The sequence below is a fragment of the Choristoneura fumiferana genome, chromosome Z (genome assembly GCF_025370935.1).
Source record: "Choristoneura fumiferana chromosome Z, NRCan_CFum_1, whole genome shotgun sequence".
In the NCBI taxonomy this organism is placed as follows: domain Eukaryota; kingdom Metazoa; phylum Arthropoda; class Insecta; order Lepidoptera; family Tortricidae; genus Choristoneura; species Choristoneura fumiferana.
Genome location: NC_133472.1, coordinates 25,825,867 through 25,843,578, shown reverse-complemented (window position 1 = coordinate 25,843,578; position 17,712 = coordinate 25,825,867). Strand labels below are relative to the sequence as shown.

At 34.5% G+C, this 17,712-nt stretch overlaps 1 protein-coding gene across 1 annotated transcript; it reads right to left on the bottom strand.

Moving 5' to 3' along the window:
• Window positions 1-4,308: 4,308 nt before the first annotated feature.
• On the bottom strand, window positions 4,309-12,505 carry Spg7 (SPG7 matrix AAA peptidase subunit, paraplegin). The gene is made up of 15 exons (XM_074094332.1): window positions 12,139-12,505; window positions 11,797-11,955; window positions 11,336-11,473; window positions 11,008-11,145; window positions 10,841-10,934; window positions 10,601-10,734; window positions 10,158-10,322; window positions 9,754-9,905; window positions 8,999-9,218; window positions 8,380-8,513; window positions 6,936-7,072; window positions 5,763-5,965; window positions 4,944-5,063; window positions 4,676-4,861; window positions 4,309-4,584 (listed from the first exon to the last, which is right to left on the bottom strand). Exons 1-15 carry the CDS (start codon window positions 12,313-12,315, stop codon window positions 4,372-4,374), a joined length of 2,370 nt encoding a protein of 789 aa, XP_073950433.1. The 5' UTR covers window positions 12,316-12,505; the 3' UTR covers window positions 4,309-4,371.
• Window positions 12,506-17,712: the final 5,207 nt, after the last annotated feature.

The window sequence follows — 17,712 nt, the reverse complement described above, 5'->3', positions numbered from 1 at the left end:
CATTAAACCTGGTGTAAAAAAATGGTTTTTAATCGATATTAGTGTAATTTCATACTCAAAAACCAATCTTTGTAGTTGACTGTAGATAAAATTTTAAGTTTCTTAACCTCGTAAGGCCCAACGTCCTAATTTTAGGGCATACATCAAAGCTAATGTCAAACTTGACTATAATCTGAAATGGAAATCGAGATTAAAAATGTAAACAGATGGGTTGCCACCATACACGCAACAAACGCACACAAATAAACGCAAACAGTAGTTAGTCTAAGCTCATTGAAATACTCATCAAAATATCATATTCCGACTTAAATGATATCGTACAAATAGTTAATTAAAAACAGTGAAGATTTTTTTTACGTATTGGGGCGTTTAAAAAAAAGTGTTCCTACCTTTTTTTCAAAATTTATTTAAGTTTTTCGTACAAAATTGTATGAGTCTTGTCACGCCCATAGGTAATGTTTGATATTTTTGGGTACATTTTTTTAACCCTTAAATTGTCAAAATTGAAAAAAGTTCATGATTCAAGCCTCGTCGGTACCTTATATAGTCCAAAAAAATTCTACATTAAAAAAAATACAAAAAGATAGTCTTGAATCATGGTGGGTTGAAAAAAAAGTAAGGGTAGGTAACCAAATGTTTTAAAACTTCTTACCATTACCAACAGCATAAATTGAAACTCCACTTTTTGAACTTTTTTAAAATGTCCATTGCCGTTGTTTATATAAAATGTGGAGTTTTAATTAATGCTGCTGGCAATGGTAAGAAGTTTTAAAACATTTGGTTCGTAATTTAATTATAGTTAAATTGGGCATTTTCACTTTAAAATGGCGCTAAAATTATTTTCTTTCTGAATTAGGTAATTCTGGGTTTTCCTTACTCAGAAATTTTATGTATAAACTGTTTGAAAAAAAAAGCCACGAAAGTGACAAAAAAAATATCATTTTTTTTACCCAGAACTTGAAGGGAAAATGGCCAATTACTGGTTTCCTCTTAGTTTAATTGGCACATATTCATAATGATTGATAAATCATTAAATATTTCTGAACATACAAAATGGTCATGTGTAGACGTAATGTCATAGCACTCACAGGGGCCATTTTAGTTAATGAGAAACTTATGGCGATGAATACCTATAAATATGTGTACACAAATTGACCTCGAAAATAATATTGGTCTTACAGTGCTTGTGCTATCCAACGAACCCTACGGCTCGTAACAATATATAGTATTTTATTTCCCCTTGTATTCCTGACAAAATACTATAGATATCAAAAAGCCTTTTGGCCTATAGGTAGGTATCTGTCACTTAAAATCATGCATAATATATTTGGTAAATAAATTAGATAAAAAAGATTTTATACCTCTGGAATGGCACTTTGACACTGAAAGTTGTTTGTTTACATTTTTGATCTGGATTTCCATCCCAGATTATTTTATATTAAGTTTTAAATTCTAATGATCAAATTCAGACTGGTGACTCGTGTAGGTACTTCACGGCCAAATGTAAGCTCGTTAATAATCTAGTGCGGGTTACCCTTGGTGAAAAATGTACTATTTTAAATAATTAAACATTATTATTGTGATCTTAGGATTCTATAGCTACCTAGTTAAATCAGCAATCCCTATGTAAACAAATGAATTCTTATAGCAATATATAACATAGATGTCGTCGTATGTATTTTAATCGTTACTTCTGTATCCTTGTATGATGTTTCCAAATATGATTATTTATATACGTGTATACATTTTACGTCTTGTATACATTTTTAATACAGATTCTTGTAGCTTCTGCATGTTAAATTTTGTCCATTTAGACTGTTTGTTAGAACAGTCGCGATATTATATCTTGTAACTTTATTGCCCATAATTATGCCGGTCACTTTTAAACAAAAATTGCCTTTTTACCTCTATAGTTTTTATAGATCACTTTTCATAACTTCGTATGGCAAGTGACCCGTTATTTTTGCTCGTCAGCATAGTTTGCAAAACAAGTAAGTATCAAATAATTTTTGTTTCATGATTTATTAATTTTAGACCTGATAACGGGTTTTCTTCGAAGGTTAGACACATCTAAAAACCTAGTCTTATTTTTAAAATAAATTATTGTAAAAATGTGGTCGTCATGCTTTCTTAAAAAAAAGTTCACAGACAAAAAGGAATACCTACCACTTTAGAACACTAAAACCATTCAGAATTTCATTACAAAGAGGACTCCTTCTGAAGTTGATTCCGAAACGGATATTTGATAGTATCTATGTTAATAAGTAGGAATGGGGAATTAATCTAAGGAATTGTTAATATTTATGATTTGTAACTTAATAATATTATATTTACCCGCTGACTAGTCCAAAAATATCATAAAGCATACACTTACCTATCTTCCATCTTTCAATTTATATATTTTTTCGAAATGAATATGCATATTATTATTGAGTTTTGTGAGTAAAAGCACACAAACGTTTATGAAGAATTATGTTTTATTTGTAGCTATTTACATGTAATTACTTTGTTTGTAAGCTCAGCTGCATAATTATTAAGTGCTAACAACTGGTGTTGTAATAAAACGTAGGAAAAGGTTTGACTTTTGGAGGTTATGTTACGTTACATGGTAACAAAAATAACGTATAGTACCTAGATATGTTTAAAGGTACTTTAGGGTTCAGTTTAATTAGGGTCCGTTAGAAAAAAATATAAGTTCCTCGATAGGTATTCAATTACCTTATATTTCAATCCAAACCTATTTAATCCAAATCCAAACAAATTTAGCTTAATGAGGCCATTTTTGATCCGTTGAAACAGTTTTTAAGTAACATTTAATTTGATTTATTTTCGTTGTATTGTTTTATATATAACACATTTTTATTAAAACAAATAACCTTACAAATACCAATACTGACGGATTCCTGTTAAAGGGAAAAGATAGTGATTAGTACAAGCTAGAGGGTACCTAACATAAGATAATATAAATTGACTAATGCGTACGAATCATGTTTTTAACCATCTTACCAAGTGTATCAATATAATCATCATCACAGCTTCTTATATTGAAGCGATAAAGGTACTCAAAAATATGAGAAGAACGTCCAACGCCTTTGAAAATAAGGACTATTCACATAATTTTGTTACCGTTACCCCTCTGGTGTAACTATTATAGCTGGCCCTTATTTCAGTGACAGGCGACAGATGATACTGCCGATTCGGTCTGTATTACGCCAACCTCGGTTTAGCAAGGAATTCCTCAAGTCTGTAATGTATTTCGAATTATCATAGTCCTTTGTCGCCTATCACTTTTCTAAAATAGGGATCTGATGGCGACTGTAACTAATAATAATCTTTATGACTAACATGAAAATGTTAACATGAATGCGAACACACTGTCCGCGATGTGGTCGGTACTTACTTTTTTTTTTAAATAAAAGTTTATTTTCAAATTTTGTTTTTAATTTATTTAAGTTTTGGTTCTTATTTTGAAACATCCGTTAGCCAACCCTGAGTCAGGTCTGCCTAATGGGATATAACTTAGGCATTATAACATGAGCTTACGAAGTCTCAAAAATTAGACAGTTGTAACTTAACATTCGAATTTATATTTTTATTAGTGAATGGTATTGTGAAATATGGGAATAGGTGTCCAACTACGACTTATTAATGTTTAATTAAATTTTAAAGACTGCAATTTATTTGATATGGATATTCAGGTAGTCCTGTGTTACTATAAGGTTTTGTAGTTAACGTAATTCAATTGTACACAATTTGAAGTGTATTCTTCGGTACCTAACTTAGAAACTATCGATACTACTTATATTGTAACTTCTTGTTATACATAAAACTGTCTAGTGTGGTAATGTCAAAGATCGGTGTTTGCCCTGTGTGTCTTACCCTCTTTACTGTGAATAAAGATGTTTCCCTAAACGAAATGAAAATTTGACGATATCTACCCAGCTGGATTATTTTGAGTAAGTAACCCCTATTTCTTAACCGTACCATAAGTTTCAAACATTAAAAAAATAGATACGTGTTTTTTTATTTCCTTTATATGGGAAGCTTTTTGAGATCAAACAAAGTTAAGTAAATGTATTTGTTACGGAATGTAGCCCTGTTGGGTCTACTCGTGATCTTACGGCATTAATCTAACTGGATATCCCAATGACGGGCAGTGGTAGTCTGCGAAAATTGATGATTGGCTCATTTAGTTATTTAATCAATCACGAGCAAACGAGATTATTCAATGAGATAAAAGTGCGTACTGAAAACAGAAGTTTTGATTTAAAGTTACGCAGTGTCGTCTTAAAGAGCAAAACTAATAAGTTGATAGCTTTAAATCAGATTTATTATTATTGTATTAAGACTAGCTTTGTTATAAAGCAAGATTTACATGTCTGCGCCAGGGCGAGGTTCTGGCTTGGCTGAAGGTGCTCCGACCGCCTCGCTCTCTTCGGCGGTAGCTGCCGTCTCCAGGCTCTTCAGATTAGTCTCAAACTCAACCGGTTCAATGAATTTCTTGCCTTTGAAAGGCGGGGGTCCTAGTATGGCTTCGACTTCTTTGAAGTTGAGCGTCTCCTTTTTTAGTAACGATTCAGCCAGCTACAAGTAAGTAAACATACAACATTTTAACATAATTACTTGGCTTAGGAAAAAATCTTTATTTTACATCTCATGTGCATCGACAACTTACGGATTTTAGTTTATCCTGGTTTGTTCTAAGGACTTCTTCTGTCCTGTAGTAAGCCTTCGCTACCAATTTTCGCGCTTCTAAGTCAATAAGATTCTTCAAACTTTTGCTAAAAGGACTTTTGCCTCTTTCTTTGATATCAGGAAAGGACACAAGCCCGACTGTTGGTGACATTCCATATACTCTGATCTGATAAGTAATGATATATAATAATTATAAGTACCTTTACGTTTTTAAATATAAAATTGTGTTGAATATAATTTTGTTTTACCTGGGCATATGCTATTTTGGTAACTTTTTCCAAATCATTTTGTGCTCCGCTGGTGATGGAGTTGAATGTGATTGCCTCCGCGGCGCGCCCTCCCAGCGCCATACACATGCGGTCAAATAGCTGAAATTATCAAATTGACATTAAATACAGTCTTTGCCGTAAGTGCAACTACTATTGAGTATAATAAAGTCTGGATAGCGACTGTCGCTTAACTATCGCAAACTGTATGAGGGCGTCACTTATCACCGTGCGAACTGAGTTTCGTGGTATTAGGCATTCAGATTTTGTCAAGTGTGCAGCCCGTTGAACGCGCGGACGTGATGGTGTTTATTGCCATTTAGTTTTGGAACGGGCTTCGAATGTGTGGCTTGGGTGTTTGCTTTTGTTCTCTGTTTTATACAGTTAATAATTGTTTAAAATGATTGTTTTTATTGGTAGAAATAGATAACGGGCCGCAATTGTTAAGAGTTAAGAACCCCCGTATTTTTTATTAATTGTCGACGAACAGACTACAAAGCAAGGTCACGTTTGTTTCATCGTCATTTGTTCTGATACACGATAAACAAAAAAATGGTAACTAGATATATTCGCTCGGCAGCATTTGTGCAACGCTAAAATTATTATTATTTTATTACTTTATATTAATATGCTTCAAGTAAGTATTTTATAATATGCTTCAATTCCGAGTCAATTTATCAAATATAAACTAAAAACTAATTTAGTCAAGTTGCAAATTCCAATAAATAGGTAACCGATAAATTTTAGTCAAGCTCCTGTAAATAAAAGTCATACCTACCTTAAGATTTTTTTAACACTTGCCTCTTCCTTTGAATAAAGTTTTTGGTCCGAAGTCGTGTATTGAGCGAAACCCAAAGCCATATTGGTTCGCGGCACAATCGTCACTTTGAGGAGTGCATCGGTATGTTCCAACAGCCATCCTACCAAAGCGTGGCCGGATTCATGATAGGCGACAATTTTTTTCTCAGCCGGTGACATTGCATGGTTTCGTTTCTCGGTACCACCTTAAAAAAATCAAAAACAATGTTAATATAAAAAAAAACGGTCAAGAGCGTGTCGGACACGCCCAAGATAGGGTTCCGTAGCCAATACGAAAAAAAAAACAAGTAATATTATGTGCGTTATAACACAATTAAAACACGCACTTTACATCCTTTTGTTGAGAAGCGCAGTTTTTCGGCAATAACTCAAAAACGATATATCATGATAGAACCAATTTTCGTTGAAAGTATTTATTAAGCGTTACCTTTCCATATCTTTTGCATATTTTACAATTTTTGGGAGCGATTATTTCTGGAAATCTTCCCTTAATCAAAAAAGTTTTTGAGAAACCTTACTAACTTTTTAAAAGAGCTGTCGAACTGTGCCACACGATGAAGCGATTAAAAAATTTTTTTTTTTTCAATTTCTGTTACGTGTATGGAGTGCCCCCCCTATAAATATTTATTTTTGTAATTTAACTACAAAACTAAATAGCGGCTTTAACAAGACATCTGTACACCAAATTTCATTGATATACATCTTGTAGTTTTCGAGTAAAATGCTTGTGACATACGGACGGACGGACAGACAGACAGACAGACAAACGGACTTGACGAAACTATAAGGATTCCGTTTTTGCCATTTTGGCTTCGGAACCCTAAAAAGTAGTTTATAAAATCTCAAGTGTATTGCTAATACAAACAAATATAATATTTAATGGAAACATAGAAGTGATATATAATTTCTTACGCCCTGTATGGGAACGTAGGAGCCGTGATTTCTGAAAATTGCGACAGATGGCACTACATGCCACTACTGGCGCATGCATACTTGCATTTTGGTCTGGTTTGACAGATCCCTGATAATCAAGTTGGTATGACACATCTGGCGCGTAAAACTATATGAGGTGCAGGTTCTGCTCCCGTCCGGCGAGCCGAAAATATTTACAATTAAAACAAAACTTACAAAAGTAACACTTTATAAAAAACTTACCAACAACTCTTTCAACTGCATACTCGAGATTGGTAGCGCGCACGATGCTTTGCTTGTGTCTGGCTGCATGCAACGCCGCCTCATTGCAGACGTTGGCTATGTCCGCCCCACTGAAGCCTGGTGTAAGATACGCCAGACTGAAAGGTAAAGTAAATTGGTTTTCTTTTTACTGAACGCAATAAAAATAAGTCATAAGGGCTTGTTTCACCATTCATTAATAAAAAATTCTCAAAAATTTCCGTAAAAGTCTACATTATTCCTTGCATATCAGAAGGCTAAGTATATAGTTTAAGGTCAGCGAAAAAATAAAAAGTTAAAAACATTGCAGGCGCGCTAGCTCGACAATAATTTATTATTGTCGAGACTCGAACTTTTTAAAAAGTGAAAACGAAACTATCAGTTATTTTGATGGAACTCCAGACTTTTTTTATTGGATCTGAAACAGCTTGTGGTGTTTTCGGTGGAAAAATACACCAGCTGTTTTTTTTTAATGAAAAAAAGGCGGGAAAGCATGAAAATTATTATTGGAATAAAATTAAATGTCATAATATATTTTGTTGAGAAAAGGTTTATTCTAATTTAGTTTTTTTCCTTCACCACTTTTGAGAAAAGCTTTATATTAGCCTCGGCAGCAATTACTGGCTTTGTATTAGTTAAAAGGACTCGCAAGCTCGTCCGTTTAATAGGGATGTTGACTCCACCAATCAACTGACGTACTTTTTATGAGCTGTCAAATCACAATTCTCGTTTGAATGGAAATAGCAACATATGACGTCACTTGTTCGCCAACTCAATCAACTATTTATTTGTTTTAAAGCAACAAAAAATCTAATTTTGCAGTCAATCGAAAATTAATCTGGTTTTCAGGGATAAAATAAAGCGTTTTTTACTGGAGTCGTGTCTTCGAATTATTTTGTTTATGGTGTCAACATACCTATTCTTATACTCAGCCAGCAATTGCCTACTTCCAGGCCACGACAATAATCTACTATTATTTGTCAGGTAAATACGGTACCAACTCTGTTTATTCAGACAAAACTAACAGAGACGGCACTGACGGCATCACATGTATCAGTGACATAGAATTTATAAATGAGTGATAAAACAGGCCCTAAATCAGCGTATGATTAATTGGATGATTGAAGATTGCATGGTATGCAATGTGTGTCTGATAATGGTATCTTACCATTCTGCAGCATATAGGTAACCAACAACACTGCCTTTCTTATATTATGATAATTGATGATATACGGCATCAAAGCTACGATAGACATTTAAAGATGACTCAATAAACATAAACCTTAAACATATGGTATGTGCTAGTGCTGCACTCTGACGGGATAAAATTGCAGCAATATTCCCTATTCGTTTATTATGAGGTTATCAATAAAGAGTGATTGTTTTTTACGAGTATTGTAATGTAAATGAATGTTCTAACATTTACCGTTTGACATAATGACCAGGTAAATCTTCCAACACAATATTCTTTAGATGCCGTTCGAATATTTCTTCCCGTTCAATCAGCGTGGGCAAGTCAATCAAAATGTGGCGATCGAAACGACCCGGCCGAAGCAAAGCCTAGTTGGCAAAGAAAAAGAAAATCAGTAAGTATCGCTACAGGACATTTCAAATTCTGAAATAGTATCACTTTATCGTTGTCTCTTAGACCGGTACACTGTCACTGCTTTGAAAAAATCTTCTTTTTTTTTATTCTACTGGATGGAAAACGAGCATGGTAAGAAATCACCATCGCCCATAAACATCTGCAACACCAGGGGTATTGCAGATGCGTAAGACCCAGAAGCCTAAGATGGGATACCTCAAGTGCCAGTAATTTCTCCACGCCGAAACACAACAGTGCAAGCACTGCCGCTTCACGGCAGGATTAGCGAGCAAGATGGTGGTAGCGATCCGGGCGGAGCTTGCACAAGGTCCTACCTACCACCTGCATCTCGTATCCCAAGTCAATACGTCAACAAAATCGACCCTTGAAATAATGTTCACCTAAAAAAAAAATATTTGGAGGTACGAGCTTTTATGCGTTGTGATCAGGTCACAAGTACCTTATCAAGTACGTCGGCCCGGTTGGTAGACGCGAGCACGACCACGCCCTCGCGGCTCTTCATGCCGTCCATTTCTACCAGCAGCTGGTTAAGCGTCTGCTCGCCCTCGCCGCCGCCCGGCCCGAAGGATGCGCCCGTGGAGCGCGCGCGGCCCACTGCATCCATCTCGTCTATGTACACGATACATGGAGCGCGGGACGCCGCCTCTTTGAACAGATCTCTGAACAAACAATAAGTTTTTATTAAAAAAATATATAATACAAGCTTTTTTAACGACTGTAATTGCATTGACATCCAACATACATGTTTATACCGAATTTGAAATCGTTCCGACCACCAGTGGAAGTGGCTTAACTTCAACTATCAAGATTTGACGTACACCTAGAACATTCATTGCAAATTCTACCCCGTAACAGACTATTTTAGTAGGTAAAAATGCAAATAAATTTGGGGCGCAATTACTCATATTTCATATTTTTTAAGCTTTTGCCTTAAATTAGATTACCATTACAATATAATTTAAGTTAAGAGGGCCCAATTTTTACTCATCTTTCTTACCTAAATAAAAATATCTGAACATGACAGTATTGTCAACCGCCGTGTAAGTGCGTATTTAGTCAAATGATTTTGAACAAATAGATAGTGCACTTCACTGAAGTTAATATCTCTTAGGATAAAGCACTCAAAAATATACTCTCTATAGGCAAGTATGCGAAAAGGATGGCAGTACATAAAATTGAGGAAGCATTACATACCTTACCCTTGCAGCTCCCAAACCTCCAATCATCTCAATAAACTCTGAACCGTTCATAGACAGGAAAGGTACGTTGGCTTCTGTGGCTACTGCTTTTGCTAGTAGTGTCTTTCCACAACCAGGGGGACCGAGCAATAGCGCACCTTTGGGCACCTGAATTTCAAAAAGTGTCACAATAATAAGTAATATGACAGATTTAAAAAAAATATATATATACACTTTGCACTGTCATCAGTTCTTTATAATAAAAACCAAACCTAATTTTCCTTTGCGCTTAGCAAAAAATTAATAGGAGATACTCTTAAAGAACAAAGTACATACTTGTAGGTACAAATAAATACCTAGATATTGCAATTTGTAAGTTTAATAAAAGCTTATAAAAATTTGATTTCATAGCCATTATACCTTAGCACCTAAACTTTTGTAATGGTCTGGTCGTTTGAGGTAGTCCACGAATTCCATAACTTCAATTTTAGCCTCTCTCAAACCTGCTACGTCTGCGAATTTCACTCCCTTTCCTTGCCCACTCATGGAGTTTATCAGAGTAAATTTGGCACGACCCAGCTGATTCTGAATTAAGTAAAAATACATTAATTACATATAAAAAAAAAAAAACACATAATTTCAAAACATTAATTTTCACAGTGTACAGTCAAAACCGTTTATAGTGACACCAGTTATAATGATTATTATATTTACAAGATACTATGCTTATTCCTAGATTACTTGTTTTATATAATATTGCAAATAATGTCTATGACTTAAACAACACACCTAACCTACACACTACACAGTCATTCTAAAGTCACTCTAAATGATTTTCACTGTAGTTCTCAATTGCCACTTACAAAACCCCCCAGGTTCATGTTCATTTTCATTGATTTTGTAGAATACAGAAAGGACATTATGACTGCAGCAATAAGAATACTGGTTATGATTTTGCCAGCCACACTTCCATTTCTGTCATAAATCACTCTGACTCCTGGAAAGATAATTACACTGTTATATATATATATATATATATATATATATATTTATATATATACATTTGAGATATTATGCTGCTTGGATGAAGAATGAGCACAGACCTTCTTTAACACCAAGGCTTTTCTCCGTTTCCCTTAGCTTTTCCTCAAATCTGTGAATATCACCAACATTCATGTGGTAGACTCGGTGAGTAGCCTGTTAACCAGAAACAAAATTAAGATAATAACTTGCATAACACAGTTGGTTAATAGGGCAATTGATTCAGTACCTTCTTTCCTTTTATGACTGCTCCTTCATGTAAGATGATAGTGACAATTTCAAGGTCTGGCCTGACAATCAGTTCATCCACTTCCCCTTTGGAAAGCATTGAATAAACAAACTCATTCCATGACACATAGCGCACCAGCTAAAAACATTAATTACAAATACAAACAATTTATTAAGCAATCATTTCTGAAAAAATATGACCCATAATATTTTTCTAAAGATGTAAGATTACTAATTAGGTATGATTAGAGCATTTGTAACACTCATATAAAAAAAGTAGAAATCCAAACAAATTGTATAAAATGTTGCCTGATTAATGTACTTAATACCTCATTTTGGGTATTATCTCCAGGTACTAAAAGAGAACTGAGTATAACAAGAATGCTGGTTGTGAACATCCAGAACGCTGCCTTTACCAGCAGTGATGGAACATTATTTTCTTCATCTTGTTTTTTCTTGTCTTTATCCTGAAATATGTATTTGTATTACGATAAAACTATCAAAAAATAAATTAGGTACAACATTGTAAGTTAGAGATATTTTACTTTTATTAATATTAAATAAAATAGAACATAACAGAACTCAAACATAACCAATAGCAGTGCTCTATGATGGGATCCCACATATTAAATGACAGCTTTTAAGTTGGCTGAAAAAAACTAGAACTTTTAGAGATACTCGATCCTTCAAAATGCAAGGCTCACACATCTAGTTGCACTACTAAATGTAACAAACATTTTAATATCATTGGAACTTTACTAATAACAGTTGGAAGGAATAATTTCAGTACCTTGTCTTTATCTTCGTTTTTATTTGAATTACTTTGAGTTGTATGCAGCCCTCTGGTGAAACACCTTGAACTGTTGAATATTGAGTTCAGACCCGGTAAGTTTGATCTCTGTAGTAGAGAGCATGCTGCCTTAATCTCTGCTTGGAGCTGTCTTTGATGCTACAACAAGGAATTTATGTATGTACCTATGTTTGTATATACCCTTTAATAAAGGGTTTAGTTTAGACCACAAAAAGAGATATCATCGAGTTAACCACCCACACATTCATTAATTAAAACAAACAAATCTGCCCCGTAATTCACAAGAAAAATATTATGAAACTGTTATGAAATTTTACTTACTGGATGTTTTGATTTGCTACTTAGTTGGCGTAGGACCGACACAGACTTACAAAGATTTACGAAGTTATTGTGATAGCTTTTGGTAACCTGCTTTTCGATTATCACTTTGCGGAAATCTATGTGAACTTTTGATTGAATTTTTGCTGAAGATAGGGGCAGTCGCTTAATTGACAACATCTCGAGCAATTACTTGAAAACACACAATTCTAAAATAAAACACGAAACACGTATAAAATTTAAATATGTTTTACTTATGGCTATTTATTTTAACATTTTTATCATTTCACTCAGTTTCAGTGCAGTAAAATCACAAATCTACGAAACTACGTCTACGGAAAGAAGGCTGCAGTAGTACAGTACAGTCAATTTCACTGTCAGCTGTGCTGTCATCTGTCATTCTTGTTTTTTCTTTTTTTCTCAGAAAGGTAAAGCAGGTGTAATCCATACAACATTTTATGCATACTTGGATTAAGGGGCCCGTTTGGCTAAAAATAATCTGTGTCCAACAAATTAATAACACTACGATAACACCTTTTTAGGGTTCGTACCCAAAGGGTACCTACGAAACCCTATTATTGAGACTCCCCTGTTTGTCTGTCTGTCTGTCCGTCTATCTGTCACAGGGCTTCCCTCTTAAGCCGTAAAAGTTAGACACTTGAAATTTTCACTGTTTATGTATTCCTGTGGCCGCTATAACAACAAATACTAAAAATAAAATAAGGTTACAAATTAAAGGGGGTCGTCATACAAGAACCGTGTTTTTTTTTTAGCTTTTTTTGGTTGCTAGACGATGTTAGCCGTTACTAAGTGACCAAGGTTGTCACCTAGTAGTAACGGCCCTATGCCCTTTCAATGTTTACCTTTAAGTTTGCGATTTTAATGATTGAATGAATGAGCTAATAACGTCATTGTTTATGGACAAGAGGCCGACCAACCTACATACTTCCAACACAAACATTGAGGAAAAACGGACGAGTAAAAATTATGTAATAGTTCATTAATAATGTGTTTGAGCTAGAGCCTTGAAATCTGACCATATTTGTTGAGAATCTATGAAGGGATTTTCCGAAATTTTTAAAAGATAAGGAATAAAATGGATTCACACTTTTGTTTTAATGTTTCTCTATCTACGAATTATATAAGTATTACATACAAGAGCGTACAAGCAATTTGGTATGTAAGTAGGTAAGGTAAAGTACCTCGCTCGACTAGATACCGCCGGCGTACTTGTCAAATGCGGCAACAAATAGTACGCCCTTAGATGAATGATTGGTCTCGCGCGCTCGCTCGACTAGATACCGCCGGCGTACTTGTCAAATGCGGCAACAAATAGTACGCCGAAATCGGCGTACCTGAGCCCGAGGCGACTCAGTCGCGTTGCAAACTGTGCGTAATGTGCATGTCCCGATTTTTTGTAAAATTTTGGTCATATAAAAGTAAAATGCGAGTTTTCGCAATGAAAATGCCAGTTAAAAAATAATACTAAAAGAAACTAAGAAGGACACTGGGATCACATACCATCAGTAAATATAAAGTAAATAGGTATATTCAGTAAAATATAATTTCGAAATTACAAAATAAAATAACATGAACCCTAAACGCCATTCTGTGTTGCCGCGTACACAAGAATCAAATTCCCCGTGGTTGAGATTTTAATAAATTGAATTTTATTGTTATCATCATTAAATGATGATAAATTTTAATAACTTATTTTATTTAAGTATCTAACGTAATTATTATATATACATAACCTAGTTCTATATTATTTAATGTTTATCTTTGTGATATTATACACTGAAGGTGTATAAATTGTTACCCGACACTATTTAATTAAGGGGTGAATGTGTCTTAAAATTAAAAATGTTTTTCGTCTTCCCAGTCAAAAGCCCGATCAGCTGATTTACTTAGGTATTACGGGAAACGAAAAAAAATTTTTTTTCGTATTTCTACCCATTTTCCTGAAATGTTAACTTTTTACCCGACTGCCCGAAGGAGGGTTATGTTTTTCAAGCGTATGTAAGTATGTATGTATGCATGTACCTATGTATGTATATTTTGTAAACAATTATTTTTATTTTAGTTTTAATTAACCTGTAAATTATATTAAGTTTCACTATAGGTGCAACGTGTTAAGAACGCAAAACTTCTTAGTTGGTGACTCAGTCCATGAATTTTCAGTAATAATTTGTAAATATTGAATGTCCTTAAATATATATATTTTTTAATTAAAAGTGAGGCCTGATCATTGATATACCTACATCATACCTACCATTTTTTTAAAGAAGAAACCTACGCCTAACCTATACACAAACATATTAATACATTCACTCTTAATTACTTCTTAATTTCTAAGTATTTCCCAAGATACATTTTGTAACCAGTAACTTAATAGACCACAGAATAATTTATTTTCCCAATAATTCGGGTAACAGTGGAGCAGCTGGCAACACAATTCGTCACGCACACTAGCATCCTTGCAAATTGTCTTACACCGTTCTTACGCACACTACAATATTGAGTTGCCGCATTCACGAACGTTTTGTTTTTAGTTACCGCGGTATCTAGTCGAGCGAGCGCGCGAGAACAATCATTCATCTAAGAGTACGCCGAATTCGGCGTATCCGAGCCCGAGGCGACTCAGTCGCGTTGCAAGCTGTGCGTAAGGTGCATGTACGGATTTTTTTGTTAAATTTTGGTCATAAACCGAAGTAAAATGACAGTATTCGCAGTGAAACTGTTTAAAAAAATACTACAAGAAATAAGAAGGATACTGGGATCACATACCATCAGTAAATATCGTATAATTTCGAAATTACAAAATAAAATAACACGAACCCTAAACGCCATTCTGTGTTGCCGCGTACACAAGAATCAAATTCCCCGTGGTTGAGATTTTAATAAATTGAATTATATTGTTATCATCATTAAATGATGATAAATTTGAATAATTTATTTTATTTAAGTATCTAACGTAATTATTATATATACATAACCTAGTTCTATATTATTTAATGTTTATCTTTGTGATATATACACTGAAGGTGTATAAATTGTTACCCGACACTATTTAATTAAGGGGTGAATGTGTCTTAAAATTAAAAATGTTTTTCGTATTCCCATTCAAAAAGCCCAATCAGCTGATTTACTTAGGTATTACGGGAAAAGAAAAAAATTTATTTTTTTCGTATTTCTACCCATTTTCCTGAAATGTTAACTTTTTACCCGACTGGCCGAAGGAGGGTTTATGTTTTTTAAGCGTATGTATGTATCCATGTATGTATGTATATTTTGTAAACAATTTTTTTAATTTTTAGTCTTAATTAACCTGTACATTATATTAGGTTTAACTATAGGTGCAACGTGTTATCTTAACTACGCAAAACTTCTTAGTTAGTGTCCATGAATTATATAAATATATATATATATATATATATATATATAAAAGTAACTAAAAGTATTTAATTAAAAGTGAGGCCTGATCATTGATATACCTACATCGTACCTACCATTTTTTTAAAGAAGAAACCTACGCCTAACCTATACACAAACATATTAATACATTCATTCTTAATTACTTCTTAATTTCCAAGTATTTCCCAAGATACATTTTGTAACCAGTAACTTAATAGACCACAGAATAATTTATTTTCCCAATAATTCGGGTAACAGTGGAGCAGCTGGCAACACAATTCGTCACGCACACTAGCATCCTTGCAAATTGTCTTACACCGTTCTTACGCACACTACAATATTGAGTTGCCGCATTCACGAACCTTTTGTTTTTAGGTAGCGCGGTATCTAGTCGAGCGAGCGCGCGAGACCAATCTTTCATCTAACCGAGCGCGCGAGACCAATCATTCATCTAAGGTACTTTACTTACAAGAGCTCAAAATAGTTTTCTGGATTTCCCAGAATTCCGAGGAGAAAGAATAAAGAGGAAATCTAGAAACTGAGTGTTGCACGGCTCTATGATGCACTCTTATCTAACTATGATTGTATTGTAAGTATGTAATAAAAAGTATTTGACTGACTTATTCACTTGGCGATTTTTAACAACTGCAATATTATTATGTTCCTTGGCCCTCTCAGCCATTGTTATTTTCGTCTGTGCTAAACATAGCTGAGAGGGTCAAGGAACTTAACTATTGCAGCTGTTAAAAATCTCCAAGTGAACAAGTCAGCTATATTCGGATATTTATTGGTCATTTATTATATATATTCGGACATTTATTGGTCCGTAAACTTGCACTAGTACGAGTAAGAGTACCATGGTTGTAGGCTCATGAATAATAAAAGTTGAGCCATGTATTTCCTACCTATCGTCAGTATTGAGAGTAGATACTTTGCTTCCAGGTAGTATTAAAATTTTCCACTCTCTTGGGCGGTTTCAGGCTAGCATTTTTTCTGTGAGTAATACTGTCGTCTTTGGTATACGCGCTAAGACGCGCGCTAAATTAAACTATACGCGCCTGTACGCGCTCATTTCTGCATGTTTTAACGCTTGATGGGAACAAAACCACACCAATACGCGCTTACACACGTAGTTATGATACAGGTAGGTGTAACTCATGCGAAAATAAAACGCTAGTCTAAACAAGCAAAAAAGCAAGCAAGCAAGCTCAAAAGTACCCATATCCGTATGCACAAATTTTCATTTTGATTGTTTATTTATTGTTATATTATGAAAAAGCAGTCCTCGAAGTCCCCTAACATTAGTGTTTTTTATCAGTTAACCGTGAAGTTGCGAAGTAGCGGGGCACCCTCCCAACATATTTGTTGGCAAGCCGCCACTGCCGAGGCGTCGCGGCGTCTGCACGGCTACTGTCCCACGTAACGTAACTCCGGCAGATTGCGTAAATTAATTGTACCGGTTGATGAGTGATTTGAATTTTCTGTTTACGTTTCCGCTTACGTTTTTCAACCGACGAAAAAAGGAGGCTCACAAGTCGACGCACTTAATTTATGTCTAATTAGGCGGTAAACAAATAAATTTGTATCGATTTATGATAATTATTGTTTTGTAATTTGTTATATTCGCAGGTGGAGTTAAAGATTTTTACTCAAGATCAAAATGCATTGACGGTAGTCATTCATTAATTAGCAGGTTTAAGTACTGATTACTTTTCGAAAGACTTTCGTCATAATTAGTTACATTAGACAACTGTTTTGCGTAGCTAAATACCTACTTAGAGCAGTCTTCCTTCACTCAAAAGAAAATTATCAGAAATAGAGAGTGTAAAGTGGGAACTCGTTGGTTGTCAATCGGGGTTAATTTTTTTGATATTCATAAGTGCTTGCTATAGCCTAAATTGAATAAAGATATTTTGACTTTGACTTTGATAATTATGTACTTTCGAACATGCATTAATACATTTTATTGGGCAATTGGCAAGACCGAATAGAACAGCAAAAATTTTATCTATCCCCAAGTAGGTATAAGACGCTGCCTTTGACGAAAGTATGAATGTCATACCTACATATTTTCATTGCCTCGGTTCAATGCCAAGGACCGTTGATGAAGCCTCCAAGAAGCCTTTATTTAATGCGGCAAGAAAATGAAAATGACTTGTCGGG